Source organism: Doryrhamphus excisus, linkage group LG12 (assembly GCF_037039965.1).
Source record: "Doryrhamphus excisus strain RoL-2023G ecotype Guam linkage group LG12, RoL_Dexc_Guam_v1.1, whole genome shotgun sequence".
Lineage (NCBI taxonomy): Eukaryota > Metazoa > Chordata > Actinopteri > Syngnathiformes > Syngnathidae > Doryrhamphus > Doryrhamphus excisus.
The window spans coordinates 17,663,094-17,680,440 of NC_136368.1; the positions used below are offsets into that span (position 1 = coordinate 17,663,094).

At 39.1% G+C, this 17,347-nt stretch overlaps 1 protein-coding gene across 2 annotated transcripts in view; it reads left to right on the forward strand.

Moving 5' to 3' along the window:
• Positions 1-17,347, forward strand: part of dpp10 (dipeptidyl peptidase like 10) — a 91,822-nt gene that overhangs the window by 24,739 nt on the left and 49,736 nt on the right. The window contains exon 1 of one of the 2 annotated variants that reach the window (XM_058082844.2): positions 11,587-11,905. The exons of the other annotated variant lie outside the window; for it this stretch is intronic. Coding sequence (XP_057938827.2) covers positions 11,849-11,905 — 57 coding nt within the window. The 5' untranslated portion in view covers positions 11,587-11,848. Of the gene's footprint in view, positions 1-11,586; positions 11,906-17,347 lie in introns of those variants that run through there. 2 annotated transcript variants of the gene reach the window in all.

Genomic DNA, 17,347 nt, shown 5'->3' on the forward strand with positions numbered 1-17,347 from the left:
TGTTTTTGTTCAGTAATAAGTTGTGTTATTTAGCACGGCGGTGGCAACCAGGAGGGGGCTGGTTCATTGTTTCTGATGCTTGTAATTTGTGCATGTATTCCGTGCTGTTCTGTATTTGATTCATTGCCACCAAGCAGCAGTTGGTTAATTTCCTCTTGTTTTCCGAGACGACCCGGTAGTCTGTTACTTCCAAATATGTCTATCTTTCTTCTCTGCAAGATATTTAGTTTCATTTTGATCTCTCATCTGGGGTAATGCTACACCAAATCATAGCTGAATATAACACACATTATTATGGAAAGACATTCATTAGCAGTACTGGCCTGGGCTCAGCTGCCATTAGCTGGCCTTCTATGGTTTATACTTCACTTCCAAACACTCTTTTAAGTAAGTAGACATACACACACACAAACACTCCTTTATACACACTTTTATTGGTCTAGTGCAGGGGTCACCAACATGGCGCCACATGACATCAATGTGTTTTGTGCAAACCTCAACATTTCAAACCTTGACACGAGTAATTTGCTTTTGATTGTATTCTCTATAGCCATGTTTACATGAGGAGTTTTTCTCTTTCCGAATGGAATCTTTCTGAACGACCTTTCTGGAAGTAATGGTATACATGGAAAGGAATATTCCAATCGTGTGTCTACATGCGGCGCTATAATCAACCAGAATAGTCAATCGGGCATGTACAGTAAAGCGTAAACACCAACATCACGTGATACCATGATCCAGGTACACCCTGGACTGGTCGCCAGTCAATCACAGGGCACATATAGACAAACAACCATTCACACTCACATTCATACCTATGGACAATTTGGAGTCGCCAATTAACCTAGCATGTTTTTGGAATGTGGGCGGAAACCGGAGTACCTGGAGAAAACCCACGCAAGCTGTGAGGTCTGCGCACTAACCACTCAACCACCGTGCAGCCCTCAAATATACAGTATAGTGAATAATACTTGTGTCATGTTATGGTATTTTGGTAGCCTTCAGTAGAGTGTAGTTGTCTAATAATTGCGGACATGACTTGTGAACAGGCAAAAACATTCATTAAATAGATAAGATTAAATTATATAAATAATTGCTCATAATAAAAGTATAAACCAAGGACAAGAGCAGAAAACGTCTGAAACTTAGAATAAAAGCTTTGGCTTAAGGTCAGAAAGCAAACAATGGTAAAGAAACAAAGCAACAAGGCCGTCCAGGACGAGAAAGACTACTAGTAATAAACACATGGATATATAACATGGATGCTCATCACAAAAAGGGTAACAAGGAATAAGTAGTCCTGAGGCAGGACTGCTACCAGAAACAGAGCCGAGAAAATTAAATGTATTATTTTGTCACTCTTGTTACATTAGCTCATATTGTTTTATTTATATACGGTTAAATCATCATTTACAAATACATATTTATTTTGTTTGCCTAAAATATTTGTCCTGTGTATAACGGTGTGATCAACAAATTGAGGGCAGAATCGCGCAAAAAAAAATCAATGATCTTGAAAAATGTATCAAAATTATATTATTATAATTAATGTGCAATATTAATTATGTGGAACAATTAACATATGCAACTGTGAACTGAATTATGTGATGCATCCCTGTGTAAATTGATGTGTGTTGAAATATAATTAAACAATTCCCTGTATTTAATTGGTATCAGATGGAAATCTGAATTTATATCACCCACCTTTCCATTGAGAAAAAAATAGCCTGTTGCCTTGTCATGTAAATGCGTGTGCTGCTTTCGTGAGTTTTGCCTTTGTTCTCACATCGTTTCCATCACAACTCAATGATGGATAGTCGAGTTGTCGTTTGACCTGGTCATAAATCTTCCATTTGACACAAGGAGATGATTTGCAGGCAATACACAAGTAGGAAAAGGCTAGCCTCCAGCATATCAGGAGATTTGTATTGTAATACGTTGTTATTTATTACAAGATGAATAACTAATGTCTACACGCATGGCGCGGGTCATGTGCACAATGGCTTGTGACCGAGGGGCAATGAGTGACGCAGGGTAAAATGCTGCATAGATGTGATGAATCCACACTTGAATGCTGTGGAAATACATTATGGAGTCTCTCTGTAGGCTATCCTCATTTGTCTTTGTCCGAGTGTTTCAAATGTCAAGATATAGGACAATGTTGGTGTAAGGAAGGACACTTTTATTCCAGTGTTTAGTCCACATTCAAGCACTGGGAAAATTGCCTCTGTAGAAACACGTCTAAGAAAGTAATACAAGATATTTCTGCTTGTAGTATGCAAAAACGTTTTCCAATGTTAGAATTGGCTTTGTAAGATTTCATGGAAAAAGACATATTTAATCCATAAAAACATAAAAGTGATCTTGAAATTAGCAAATATGACGCTGTCGTAGCCTTATTTACTTGTTTGTTATTCAGCTTGTATATGTGTACTGTGTATGTGTGTAAGTGATCCTTTATTCTTTTATTATTCTTAATGAGCTGTATGAAGTTGGTGATTCATGTAAACATGGCAAACAGGGAAATAATATGTCAGCCTTGTTGACTGTATTTTTCTCAAAAGCACCACGTTCAGTACTACCAAACGGTTTTCCAACTGACTTTATATCACCTGCCTGCTTCTGCATGACAGAAGGAAAAAAAACACCGCCAGTGACTGATGCACGATCGTGCCCACTGTCTTGTGAAATGCAATGTACGTCAAATGCAATCCCCGAATGCAATATCTGAAATACTGTAACCTAAAAAATAAACATGTTTATTTTGTTTGTTGTCATGCATGACAGAAGGAAAAAAAAACGCTGCCAGTGACTGATACACGATCGTGCCCACTATCTTGTGAAATGCAATGAACGTCAAATGCGATCACCGAATGCAATATCTGAAATACTGTAACCTAAACAATAATCATGTTTATTTTCTTTGTTGTCATGCAAAAGCACTGCCTGCTTCTGCATGACAGAAGGAAAAAAAAAACACCGGCAGTGACTGATGCACGATCGTGTCCACTGTCTTGTGAAATGCAATGTACGTCAAATGCAATCCCCGAATGCAATATCTGAAATACTGTAACCTAAACAATAATCATGTTTATTTTGTTTGTTGTCATGCAAAAACACTGCCTGCTCCTGCATGACAGAAGGAAAAAAAAACACCGCCAGTGACTGATGCACGATCGTGCCCACTACCTTGTGAAATGCAATGTACGTCATGAAACTAGTTTAAAACTGCAAAGTGCATACTGCAACGTATTGAGAGGGGTGTAATATTATAGCACGCTTATGCCAGCCGTACATTCGGAATGTTTGATGCCACTCTTGTGCTACTGTGCAGGTGTACCTGTGGCCAGTCAATGCAGGTTACCGTTACCACTGTCTATGTAATGCTAACTGAAAATTAACAACATTCTACAATATATTGTAGGTAGCACGCCTGTTTTATGATGACTTCATGGAAGAAGACAAAAACACCTTTCAAGGAAAAAATGCGCTCATGCTACACCAATTGAGTTGTTGAGTGCCTGCCCAAGTAACTTTAGCCAATCACAGAGCATGAAGAGTGAATATATGATTAGCACAAATACGGATAATGACGAGATTTACTCATTTCATACTCATATCCGGCAAAAATGCATTATCCGTAACAGATACTCGTTAAAAACTTCCCTAATTGTTACTTAGCACAAGAGTGACACACATCACCTTGACGTAATACACAAGTTAATCTTTCCTTTGTCATTTCAGCTTGGGGCATGCATTCAAAATCAAAGCTGTATCATAGGATAACACATATAACTGGTCAGACTGTTAATATTGAAAATGGTTGCATCATAAGTCATGCTGAATATAAGTCAGGGGAACTGTGAGAAGCATGCAATCCTATTAAAATGTTCCCACCTCTCACTTCATCTGTCAAGCTGAAAATCCTGTGCCTTTTCTTGCCAGTGTAATTCCTTTCAAATGTAAAAGCTTTGGATGCCATCTAGGTCGCGTGTTAATTGGATGGTTTTAAGCTTCCCCTTATCTGAATTGTCTTATTGCTCAGCTTCAACTTAAAGGATTTTGAGATTTTTTTTCCCACCGTTAGCCATTTGTAGCAGGTGCAGCATCATGTCATACAATGTACTGTACTGGATATTACATATTAGAGTCCACCTCCACCCCACTACATCAACGACACAGGGTGGTCGAGTCAGACGGTGGCGATTATGCAGTGCTCACAATGTCCATGCAGGCCACCGGGTACCATGGCGAGCTTTAGTCTTTTTCTTTTGCAGGACATCCAGATTGTCCAGATGCGTTTAAGTAAGCATGATGGTGAGAAATAGACCTTATTATTACCAGGAATTCCCACACGGGTGACAGAGAGGAGTTGACATTAATATTTTTTCCAGGCAATAGATTTTTTTTACGTTGTTTTTCCACATTGGATCTTATAACGGACATTAATTTCCTTGCAATACTTTGTTCTATATCACTCTAAAGGTTGTCAGATGGCGTAGGTTTGATCATTTTAAGATATGTTTTAGCTTGTATCCGGCTCGGAAATGAAGCTTGGTAGGCCAAAGCATCCATAATAGTCTTTTGTTTTTTGTAATGTCCTTAAGCATAAGGGGTTGAGATTATAGATGAAGAGGTAATTGATCTTCAAATGTCATCAAAATCATAATTTTATTGTGGGTACTCTACCCATGAGCAATTTCAGCAGGTGTTTCCATTATGTGAGATCGTGTATTGTTTTGAGTATTGGAGTTTGATTTTAATGTGTCAGGTTTGACATCCTGTAGGAAATATTACCACTCAGATATTTGATAGCGTCTGACTGTAGGAAAGCAACTTTGGATCACACAGTGGATTGTTTGATTAGCCTCTGAGGCAATGCTTTGCAGATGATTTTAAGATAATGATGAGTGATATTTGGTTGGTAGTTGGAAAGGAATGCGAGATGTTGTATAATGCTGGTGGAATTCATGTTCTGTGGTAGTAATTTGGCTTCTTTGATTTCATTTAGCATTTCAAAAAATGGCCAGAACTCAGTGCTTATTTGATGGGTGAGTCTAGAATCTTGAGCTTGTCTTTGGTAAGCTTTGAAAGATCCATCCATCCATCCAACCACCCATCCATCCGTCCATCCTTCCATCCATCCATCCATCCATCCACCTACACCCATCCATCCATCCATCCATCCTTCCATCCATCCACCAACCCGCCCACCCACCCATCCGTCCATCCTTCCATCCATCCATCCACCCATCCATTTTCTGTACCACTTGTCCTCACTATGGTTACAGGTATGCTGTCTTTGGGCAAAAGGCAGGCTTTAGCCTAGACTGGTCGCCAACGGATGGCAGAGCACGTATAGACAAAACCACCATCCACACTCATGTTCATACCTACGGACAATTTACAGTCTCCAATTAACATAACATTTATATATTTCGAATGTGGGAGTAGCCGTAGTACCTAATAAGCACTCATGCATGGGGAGAATATGCAAATTATAGGTGTAGTATAGGTACATATAGAACTCTTTGAAAGTGTTATTTCCTTATTCTGGGTTGCAAATGGTATTACTAGTTGAGTCTTTATTCAATTTCAATTTGTGCTTAGCAAGGAAGTTTCCAGATTTGTTGCCATTTTCCATAATGTACACATCAAATTGTCTGGATTTAAAGTAGATTATTGTTTTAGTTTTAGTTGTGTTGGAGCTGTGTTGTACAGCCAAGGCCTAGATTCAAGGTTGCGGTACAGCTTGTCTACGGCAATGACAGCTCGCATGTCTTCCTGAATGAACTTTTTCCCTGATGGAGAACGGGACCTGGCGCCTATCCAGGATCTTCTCCAGCAACTGGTTGTTGATGCTGTAGTCTGTGTCCCACAGCTTCTTGCCACAAATCTTCACAAGCTCCCTTTATTTTTAGTGCTTGAATTTTGCTGCAATGGGTCATGGTCGCTTGTCTGTTGGCTCCCAGGTGGTGAACGCCGAAGAAGGCAATGTTCTTTACTGTTTCCGCTGGGAGCTTCAGTTGTTTGTGGCAAAAGTTTGTGATGGGAGCTTCCAGGTCCTCTGGTATCCCTGGATGAAAACCGTCTCTCATGCTGCACGTTTGTATGCCAATAACTGCTTTTTTGAGAGTTTGTTTTTGCTAAGTTTTTCCACATCTCTGGTTCGTCTTTCTGTGTAGCCAACACAGTTCCCTGTTGCTGGCTAAATGCCAGCGACTCTCGTCGTACTTTAAATTATTTTTGTAATATTTCGCCTTCTGGTGTCAAAGCTTGACAGCTTGTTGTTGAGTCCAGGACTTCAGTGAAGTTGTTGGTTTGAGATGGTGTGGGCGATGGTGAATTCTCCAGTCGGCTTCACTTGGTGGACGGAAGAGGTTGACGGCTTTGTTGACTTACCTATGACCACACAGTGGAAGAACTCCTAAAACTTCCAGAATTTATTTTTCGCAGTGGTCTAGCATATTGTCACATTTTTACAGCCCTCTCCTGGTATAAGAATCTTGAATGTTGTACAACACAATTTTATGTAATATATCTATTACAGGGCTGAGTGGTTAGCACACAGACCACACAGCTAGGAGACCCGGGTTCAAGCCCACCCTTGGCCATCTCTGTGTGGAGTTTGCATGTTCTCCCCGTGCATGCGTGGGTTTTCTCCGGGTACGCCGGTTTCCTCCCACATTCCAAAAACACGCTAGGTTAATTAGCGACTCCAAATTGTCCATAGGTATGAATGTGAGTGGGAATGGTTGTTTGTCTATATGTGCCCTGTGATTGGCTGGCGACCAATCCAGGGTGTACACCGCCTCTCGCCCAAAGACAGCTGGGATAGGCTCCAGCACCCCCGCGACCCTCGTGAAGATAAGCGGTAGAAAATAAATGAATGAATGAATATCTATTACAATATAAAAGTACCAGAAAAGTCCAGTCCAGGAAGATAATAAAGACGCAATAATAAAACCTAACAACCAAAACCTATACCTGCAACGAAGGTAAAGTTGTAGACACAGGGCTTATGAATGACGTTAATGGCCCAATTGTGTCCACCTTCCTCGTTGATCTGGCCCAGTCACCTGATCAAGCTGCCTGTGAAACAAAGAAGGAAAGCCAGGCAGAAACAAGGGAATACAACAATAAAAGCACAGCTGCCATGTGTGCATGACACATACTGCATACTCTAATTAGAACCTGAGATACTGTATGAGCTGAGCGCACTTATGACATTCTCATTTGGTTAACAGCTTATTTGCACAGAGCAACGTGACATGAGAGCTGCAAGTACATGAGCTCATAGTATGTATATTTACAATTACAGAGATCCCTCACTATATTGCAGCTTTTCAACAAATAAATAAGAAATAATAATGTTTGTCATTGTCAAAACATATTCAAAGACGATTTATATGTAGTATATGTAGGTCTCTAGGTATCAGTAATGTTAAGAGACATGACGTTAGATTACATGACATTTCACACCGCATGGAGCCGACATGAGATCGATTGAAAGAAGGTTATCCTCTCATTCTGTGCGGAAGTGGTATTTTTTTAACTTCTTTGTACTTCCCCACTTTGTTTGAAACACTTTCTTAAGTTTATTTATTAAGTATAATGGAGAGGCAAACTAGTTAGCTCAGTAGCTAGCTGTGCAATATGATGTAAACAAAGAATAACCTATTTTGAAAGTCATAGACAGGTTTTATATACCGTACAAAAATATTCAGGTTATTAATAGTCTGTGTCTGGAACCAATTAACTGTAAAAAACAGGAGGTACAATTGTATAGCAATGATCTGAAATTTAAAAAAGTCCCTCTGTGTGGTTTTGTTAAGCCTTTGAGGAACTAGGGACTAGTTTTATTTTTGTTTTACATCATACAATCTGTTTGAAGAGCTAGACAGTAAATCCAGACCACAGATCAATCAGAAGTAGTCCGGGGTGGTATTATTACTCCGACCCAGTAGATGCTGTTTTAATTTGATATGACTGCGGTGCCAACCAAGCGTAGCACACTGTGGAGGTCGCTCATGAAACTTTCATCAGCTGCCCGGTGGCATGGAGTTCCTGAACGTCTACACTAAATTGCCCCAGGGTCATAAATACTTCATCAACAGAAGACACCTCAGCAAAACTACTCCCCTCTGGTCTGATTTTTATTTTTATTTTTTACATTCTGTGTCTCTTTCCTCCTTTCCCACCACTGCCTCTATCTCTATCTTCTTGGTCGCTAATATTTTTCACTTCTAGCAAAATGATATGCAAACATACCCTGTTTACAGGCAGCATGGTGGCATAGTGGTTAGCGGTAGAGGTGGGCGGATCGATCCAAATATTGTTAATATTTGTGTATGCAAACACGTCTTGTCTTTAAGATAATATGAACTAGGGGTCTCAAACACACGGCCCGCGGCCCAAATGTGGCCCGCAGGACACTAGTTTGAGGCCCCCGCCTTGATATGAAAGTTTAATGTTAGTGTGGCCCGCGCAAGTTTGATATGGATGCTGTATAGTATCATGTACCCAGAAAAAATTATTACGTTTGATTAATGTTCCTGTTAAAGGTTAAATAACTGTTAATAGTTATCCTCCCTATCCGTGTGGAAGTGGTAAGTTTTTGGCTATTTAAGTTTAAAGGAAGGCTACCGTTTAGGTCGCTAGCTCTCTAGTTTGCGAGTAGCATGTGTATCAAGACCCTGCATTTGCGCAATATGTTGTAAATAAAAAAAGTATAAATGTGACTATAGTTGTGTTTTGTCATGTCTACAGGGCTCTAATAATGCTTTGTTCATTTTAATCTGAAAAAAATAATGTGTCTACCCACCAACTATACATATGTGGTTTCTTAAGTTTTTATTATTTGCCGTTTTATTATTATTATTATTATTTATTTATTACTGATTGATTGATTTTTATTCTTGATTTGTTGATTTATTTTTCATCTTATTTTGTGTAGAAAAATAAAAATTAAGATATTTGAGAACAGTGGAATGTTTTATCAGAGCTTTTATTGTAGAAAATCGGAACCAAAGCACTGAAAAAGTTTGTATATTTTTTCTGATGCGGCCCGGTCTTGCCCAGACCCTAGCTCCAGTGGCCCCCAGGTAAATTTGAGACCCCTGATATAAACCAACATTGTGAGCTTGGAGACATAGTTTATGTGGGTTCTGTGATTGACCTGGTGACTAGTCCAAGGTGTACCCCACCTCTCGTACAAAATCAGATGGGAGAGATTCCAGCCTGCTCCTAATGATGACAAGCCGTATGAAAAATTAATCAATGGATAGATGGACATTCGTTAGAGCCTGACTGCAACTACATGTTCAAGTCTGCATCTTGATTTTCAGACTTGTGCAATGACGGTAGCGGTGCTGATTAAATGTGAATATATCAATTTGTCTCATGCTGGACTGTCCTTTGTGTTCCTTCTCTGCTGTATGGGGTAGAGGACTTGCCAAGGAAATAGCATAATGAGGAAGACTGGCAATTTTTCACTGGGCTTTAGAATAGTGGTGGGCTGGGACTAAAAAAATGGAGCGGGAGCAGACCAATCGCAACAGAGTAAGCTTGGTCAGGGAAGGAGGCTGGCGAATGGAGAATTACAGCGAAGAGAAGTACACAACCTTGAGATTTATGGAGCATTTTATTAAATGAAACTTAATATAGGCCTCCTATTTAATCACTTTCAATGAAAGAATTATACAGATGATAATTACTACCTTGATTATGCTATTCAGAATGTCAACATTAGTGATCAGTCGTGTCTGTGTACAGGCAGGGTTTTTAATACAGCTATCGTACGACATCTCATCACCTCAAGCGTACATAATGAAGCGCCTCAGTCTACACTATTCTATATTCTTCTGTTTTTTAGTTTGTGCTGTGAGCTCACTCTCACCTGCTTTTGTTACCAATACATGGAGAAGCTCAATAAAAAAACATCACTCAAGAAAACCTCAGCAGACTTGCAAGATGTTGGAGAGTGACGGCAATTTTGAGTGTGAGCTCTTGATGTGAAGAGCAGAGAAATAACATTCATAGCCATGCGGCAATCACCAGACGCAGGGAAGGGCTCAGCCTCAAAATGTTTGGATTTTTGCCCAACTGAGAAAATGCACTTTGAATTTATATCCACTATTTATATATTCAAATCGGTATCGAGTTGCATTTTGGAAAACATGATGTGTTTTCCAGTCAAATACACAATTATCCTTGATTTGGAAAGTAAAGTTGTGATACTGGAATGTATGGCACTACTGTTCTGATGTTTTGTGTGCTAGGACTGAACCCTGGGATGCAGAGAAATGGCACAATTGTCAAAAATACAATAGATAGGAACGAAAAACAGTGTGGTGTTGAAACAAATAGATAGGAACTAACTAAACAGGATACCATGAAGTAACTAACCAAAAAGTTAGTGTAAATCAGAAGGTATACCTTAACTAATACCGAAGTCAATATGGCTGCCCCAAAATGGCAGCTGTGTCATATGAGCTAGCTCATTCCTGTAAGCTCATTTTTTGCCATTAAAGCTAATTTAACAATTGTTAATACGGTGTCAAATATTACAGTTCAACTGTTCTCACCATATGTATTTAGTACATTTGAATAAAACAAGCTAGGTAAATATTGCTATTGATTTTTAGCCTTAAAATTGCTATGGAAATGTGTGATGTTTATTTTGTCACAATGGCAAAAATGCTAAGTGAGTATATAAATATAAAGATAAAAGATAAATATAAAGATATAAAGATAGAAATAAATTTGTGCTACACAAAAAGTGTCAAGTTGACATATAACCACCGTCTCTTTTCCTAACTGAAGAGTAGAAAACAATGGTGACTATACCTGAATATGGCTGACCCAAAATGGCAGCGAGTCATGTGAGCTAGCTTATTCCCATTATTTTTTTTTGCCATTAAAGCCAATTTAACAATTGATAATATGGTGTCAAATATTTTAATTCAACTGGTCTCACCATTTTTATTTAGTACATTTGAATAAAACAAGCTAGGTAAATATTGCTATTGGCTTTTAGCCTTAAAATTGCTATGGAAACGTGTGATGTTTATTTTGTCACAATGGCAAAAATGCTAAGTGAGTTTCACCAAAAATGTTCTTAGTTTCAATTCTAAATCCATTTGTGGTACGCAAAAAAAGTGTCAAGTTGACATACAACCACCATCTCTTTTCCTTACTGAAGAGTAGAAAACAATGGTGACTATACCTGAATATGGCTGCCCCAAAATGGCAGCTTGTTGTGAGCTAGCTTATACCCATTTTTTTTTTTTTGCCATTAAAGCTAATTTAACAATTGATAATTCGACTGTTCTCACCATATTTATTTAGTACATTTGAATAAAACAAGCCAGGTAAATATTGCTATTGGCTTTTCGTCTTAAATTTGCTATGGAAACGTGCGATGTTTATTTTGTCACAATGGAAAAAATGCTAAGTGAGTTTCACCGAAAATGCTCTTTATTTCATTCCACAAAAAAAGAGTCAAGTTGACATATAACCACCATAATTTTTACTTTAAACGGCACTGGGTTCTTACGGGTTAATGAATTCCAGCATATAAAACCACATGAGCAATCTCCTCCTCCTGCACATCTATGATACCTTCTCCAAGGAGCGCTCACGAAAATCTCCTCGGCAAGGTGTTCAAATAGGACCTTGTTCCTTCCTTCCTTCCTAATGGGATCGTGTTGTCTTCTGGTCAGATGTTCTCCTGCATTTCACTGGTGACGAAATCTTCCTCCTCCTCCTCCTCCTCGTTTGATGAGAAGCTCTTTAGCATCTTCCTTAGCGGCGTTAGATCAACACTTCGGACCGGGGACTTTACACCATGACAGCGAGCAAGGAGCAGCCGAACCAGAGACCCAATCCACAGCAGCAGGACGAGGTGGGCGAGTGGCTTTTAATTCTCGTTGCAGCACTTTAACAGCGAAACCTGCTACCGTGAAGCTTCAATCAGTAGTCTTTACCGTCGCACGTTAGACAGATGCAGCATTTTTTTTTTTTTTTTTACCACGTAGCTTACACACAGCATCGTTTTTTTCCCCTTTGCAAGACAAAATAAAAAGCCTTGTGAGCGTGTATCGTGCATGTTAAAAGGGGATGGATGCTGAGAAGACTGCAGGACACATTGTCATTCATCCTTTGCCTCCTGTCAGCTGCTTCAAAACCACTTTAGGACAGAATATGCACCCCTGCTTTGCTTAACACACATGAAAATGTCATCTTTCACCTGCAGCAGCGGTGTCCAAAGTGGGGCCCGGGGGATATTTGTAGCCTGCTGCTTGTTTTTGTGTCATCCCTCAGTATAATCTGAGAATGAAATTAAACATGGCCTATATGGGAACATTACAAAGAAAGTTCATGGCTGCACAGAAAAAAAGGTGCATAACAAATGGGGATATAATAGTATTTATTTCATTTAAGTATTTATTTAAGTCTAAAAGTAAGTCCAAAGGAAGGAGGCCTCTTATTTTGTGCATAGGAATTTTTAAACAATATTTCTGATACATTCAAACACTGTACATTGGTTTGTTTTTGCATGTTTTTTTATATTGTTTGTGGCACTTGACTATGGGAGCTCCACTTTTAAAATAACTGTCTGTGTCAGGGCTGGAGAGTGCAACTTAATAATTATGCACTTGTTTTTACAGCACAACGGTGTTTTTGTGTCACCATTAATTACCGCTTTCCTTTCTCTAAGTGTTCTCAACGTGCCCTCAGGCGTTCGGAACCTGGGTCAATGTGCCATTCTCTCATTTTGGAAATGATTCCTCTCTTTCACAGTAGTATTTCCTCAGAGAGGAAGCCAAGTTCTTCCTGGGTGCTGCTAATTTAATTCAGTCGTTGTAACCTTATTCCAAGAAATCTAAACCCTTTGCCTCGTTATTTCATTTTTTGTGCCTGTAAATTGTGGCGTGATGGGACTGGAATCCGTCTCACCACAATATCTAACCCTCAGTGAACTCAACCTACCGGCCATTTCAGAATATTGCGTGTATATTACGCAAGAGAGGTGTTAACTTTGATCAGTGATGCAGCTTAATGATCACAACCACACTGGGAACTTTAATGGTGCTTGTTGATGTTCCAGTCAGAGGCTGTTAGTGCTCTCGAACACTTGGCCCAACACTTGGACACACCTAATCAACTCCAAATAATTGATGATACGTATATCTGTATCTCGATCAAGCTATGGAGGAAAATAAGTATTTGATACGCTGCTGATTTTGTACTCTTACCTGAGTTTTTCAATTTCTTTTTCTAAATGGAGCTTTAATGTATAGTCGGCCCTTAGACTATACAGACTACGACTACCCTGTTTAGTTATCACTCTCCATTTTACAGGAGAAGATCCTTCCACACTCTCATAGTTACCATCTTTGTGATTGTTGTGTTGGACCAGACATGCATTCTTCACAGCAGTTTATGATGCATAATTTCACGTCACTTTCACTTTTCTTTGTCACCAGAAGTCTTTGCCTCACGCTTGGGAGACATAATGAAGGGAAAAAAAGGCAATTTTTCCGCATGGGAAAACATTTGAGACATTTTCAGATTGACAATTCTAAATCAAGGTGATTTTGCGCTTATTAAAAAGCCGTTTGGGAGTCCAATATTAGGTCATAAAAAGGCCTAAATGGTAGAATATAAAGTGGTTATTGTGAATGCTCACTGCTCAGATGGCAAAGAATTGTAGGATTTGTAAAAGTTTACATTTGTGGGGTGAGGAGATACTATGATAGATGTCCTTAAAGCCTGTCATATCATGTTACTTTAACATTAAAGGGACATATTTATTTTTGGACATGAAGTTATATCAGTAGTGTAGCCTGCCCAGTTTTGGTCAGATTTTGGTGATAAGAAATGCAGTTCTGGAAATTGAGTCCTGGTTAGTTGAGGTTACTTAAGTAAAGAGTTGGCCTTCTGAAAACAATCTTCTTCTTTCTTTTTGGGCTTTTCCCTTCAGGGGTCGCCACAGCAAATGAATCTCCTCTATCCAACCCTGTCTCTCTCACATCAACTACCCTCATGTCCTCCTAGCTTGCAGCTCTAAACGCAGCATCCTTCTACCAATATATTCACTATCTCCCCTCTGGACATGTCCGAACCATCTCAGTCTGGCCTCTCTGACTTTATCTCCAAGGTCTCTAACATGTAATGTCCCTCTGATGTACTCCTTCCTGATCCTATCCATCCTGGTCACTCCCACTGAGAACCTCAGCATCCTCATCTCTGCTACCTCCAGTTCTGCTTCCTGTCTTTTTCCTCAGTGGCACTGTCTCGAGGCCAAACAACATGGCTTCTCAAAACAATATGCGTTCAAATGAGTCATACATTTGCATGACAAAAATTCCTCCTCAAAAATCGCTCTGTGTGTGATGAAGATTAAGCCTCCATAATGTCGCAGCCATATTGTTTACATACAGTATGTGTTCCACAGTGGATGAAGATGCGAGGTTCGGAGCCATTTTCATCACATAAACAGCAACGGACAGCCGATAAGGCGCATTAATAATATTAATAACGTCAGAGAAACTACAGCTAAGCGATTGTGAGGTCTTGAAAGAAAACCAAACAAAGTGACTTGTTTGATATTGGCTGCTATCGTGTTACTGTTGTTTCTAAACACAGACCTAATAATCCGAGCCCACTTAGAGGTTAAGCCCTCTGAGTGACCTTGTGGTCAGTCAGTGTGGTGTTGAAACATGTTCTCCTCCTTTGCTCTGTTCTGATGACATTGAGTTGTTTGGTTTGTTTTTGGGGCAAGGGAAGGAAGGTAGAAAAACTGAAGAAAAAAAAAGAGAGATACATTGTCCTTCTCTAACCTTGCATTGACTCAAGATCCATTTCTGAATGGATAAGTGCTTGCAGGTTACACCATTAAAAGGTCTCTTGAGTCACATCTGTCAAGATTCTCAGTCATCCGAGTCATCATTATACTGAGTGGGTTAAATCAAGGACAACTGGATTTCCTCTCATCCAAATGCTTCTTTACAGTGGTTCCTTTGTTTTTGTTATTCATTTAGTCCAAAAGGTCAGACAAAAACCCAAACGTGTGAAAACCAAATAAATGTCAACACCCCAGAATAACAACAAAATATATTTTATAGAGAATAATTAAGTCTGTCTACATGTATTAATACCTCAAAATTCCAAGGGAAAAATATTTTTTAATTCGCAGTTTTGTATGATAATCAAAACTGATAACCTGCTTGTACAAAAACTGCAGAGTTCCAAAACAAAGGTTTTACTGTATTTCCGCCTGTCTTTATGAGAATGGCAGGTAGTATTTAGCTTTTCTGTTGTTTAGGTTGGTTTGTTTGTGCTTCCTGGCTGTTATGACAACAGTGGTGTGTGACAGACGTGGGTGCATCGATCGGAATATAAATTATTGATACCGCTATGGTGTCAGATACTGGAATGATGCAATTGATATGTTTCAGTTCTCATCTATGTTTATTTTCACAAATATCTGTGTTTTTTTTGGTAGACTATGTATATATATATTGTTTTATTGTTTAAAAACTCATGGATTATGCTTTTGGACACAGGAAGTCATGGAGGAAACAAGCCAAAGTCAATAGTAGTGTTTGCTTCTGAACCTTTAGGAATAATTTTGCGGTTTCCTGCTGTGGATTCTGAGCTTTTGTATGGTGATGGCCTGTCGCGTTGCTCCCCCTCCCAAGGTCACCGGACCAAGCCGCATGAAACAAAGAGCACAGAACAGGAAGCGCCATGACACGGACCATGACACTCTTTCTGTCTTGTGCCATTCAGATACAAATGTAAAGAACCGCTGATGGAAAGACACTTTAGACACAAGAGTTACATTATTAAATCAGTTGTCAGATCCGCACATCCCAGGTGTAGTGTTCCTTCACATTTATCATCCTTCTAATGCCCTCTTGGCGAGCGGTTTTATAGCACTGTGCCTCTTTGGGTGGCCAATTGTTCCTTAGAAAATGGATGGATGGGTTAAACGGTGCTTTTTTTGTCCAATGGGAAGCTATTGTCATTATGCAATCTGTGCCGGAAACGTGATTGGTTCTGCACATCCGCAAGACGTACGTCACTTCCTCTTTTGATAATTTTCACATCAGCGCATCTGCGACGTTATGTGCTGTGGTGGTTATTATTATTATTATTTTAAATGTATGAACATAAATGGTCAGTAACCATACTTCCCATATGTAATATTTTGGGGTGTTCTCTATTGTTTTTATTCACCAAGACTGACCTATGTAAAAACGTAAGCAATGCACTTAGCGCAGATGAAAATGTCATATCTGGTTATGCATTACATACATGAATAAATACAATAAAACAACACATAACATGCAGTGATATTCGAAGGTAAACAACCACAAGCAGAGTGCAATGATGGATTAAGCCGGAGGATTGAAATAAATAGAATAAAAATCATCTCACACAAATAAAAATTGGGTCGGTCTGCCCTGCCAAGTAGGTGCCCCTTATTTATTTTTCAGGGAGTTGGCCTCCATCATCACTCATAGGTAGAAAAAGAGGCAGCACCACTTGTTAGTGTCAGAGGGAAAAACAATTTCCTGCGCACATCCACTGAACGTCATTTCAATGAGTTTCTTTTTCTATTGTTAGGGTAGTCAGGTTATTCTTTCAGTTTTTTATTTCTATTGATAAATGATAAGTATTTTTCAGCTGACTAGAGTCTTATCTGCAGACTGCAGTATCATTTACTGGAATGCAGTCATCTGCATCTAATTGCATTTGTATCAAATATTCGCCTGCAGGGGAATAGAACCACTATATAAAATTACATTTAAATGTCCCTAAGACCATTTGGGGAAGAGTTTACTGTCTTCTTTTCATCTCTAAATGGAAATTATGCAATGATGGCGATACTTTAAAATGAAAATGTTGCATCACTGAGCTGTCCCTGAAATAGTACATGCATTGTGAATATACCGTAGTGTGCAACTCCTTTCCTATTTGTCAGTCATTCCTGTATCTTTTTGTTCTTTAGTAGTGTAAGTCATAATGTTTTTTTAATTATTGTTTTTTTTTTTTTGCACTGCGATTGGCTGGCGACCAGTGCAGGGTGTACCCCACCGTTTGCCCGAAGTCAGCTGGCATAGGCTCCAGCATACCACCATGACATTAGTGAGGATAAGCGGCATAGAAAATGGATCGATTGATGTATTATTTATATGGACAAATTATGTGATTTTGTGTGTACCCATTCCAAAGGGTATGAAATAATGTAAATGCAATTGATTGGTTGCAGACGACAAAATATTAACACAATACACATACAGTAAAATTATAGTTTTACATGCAAAAAACACAC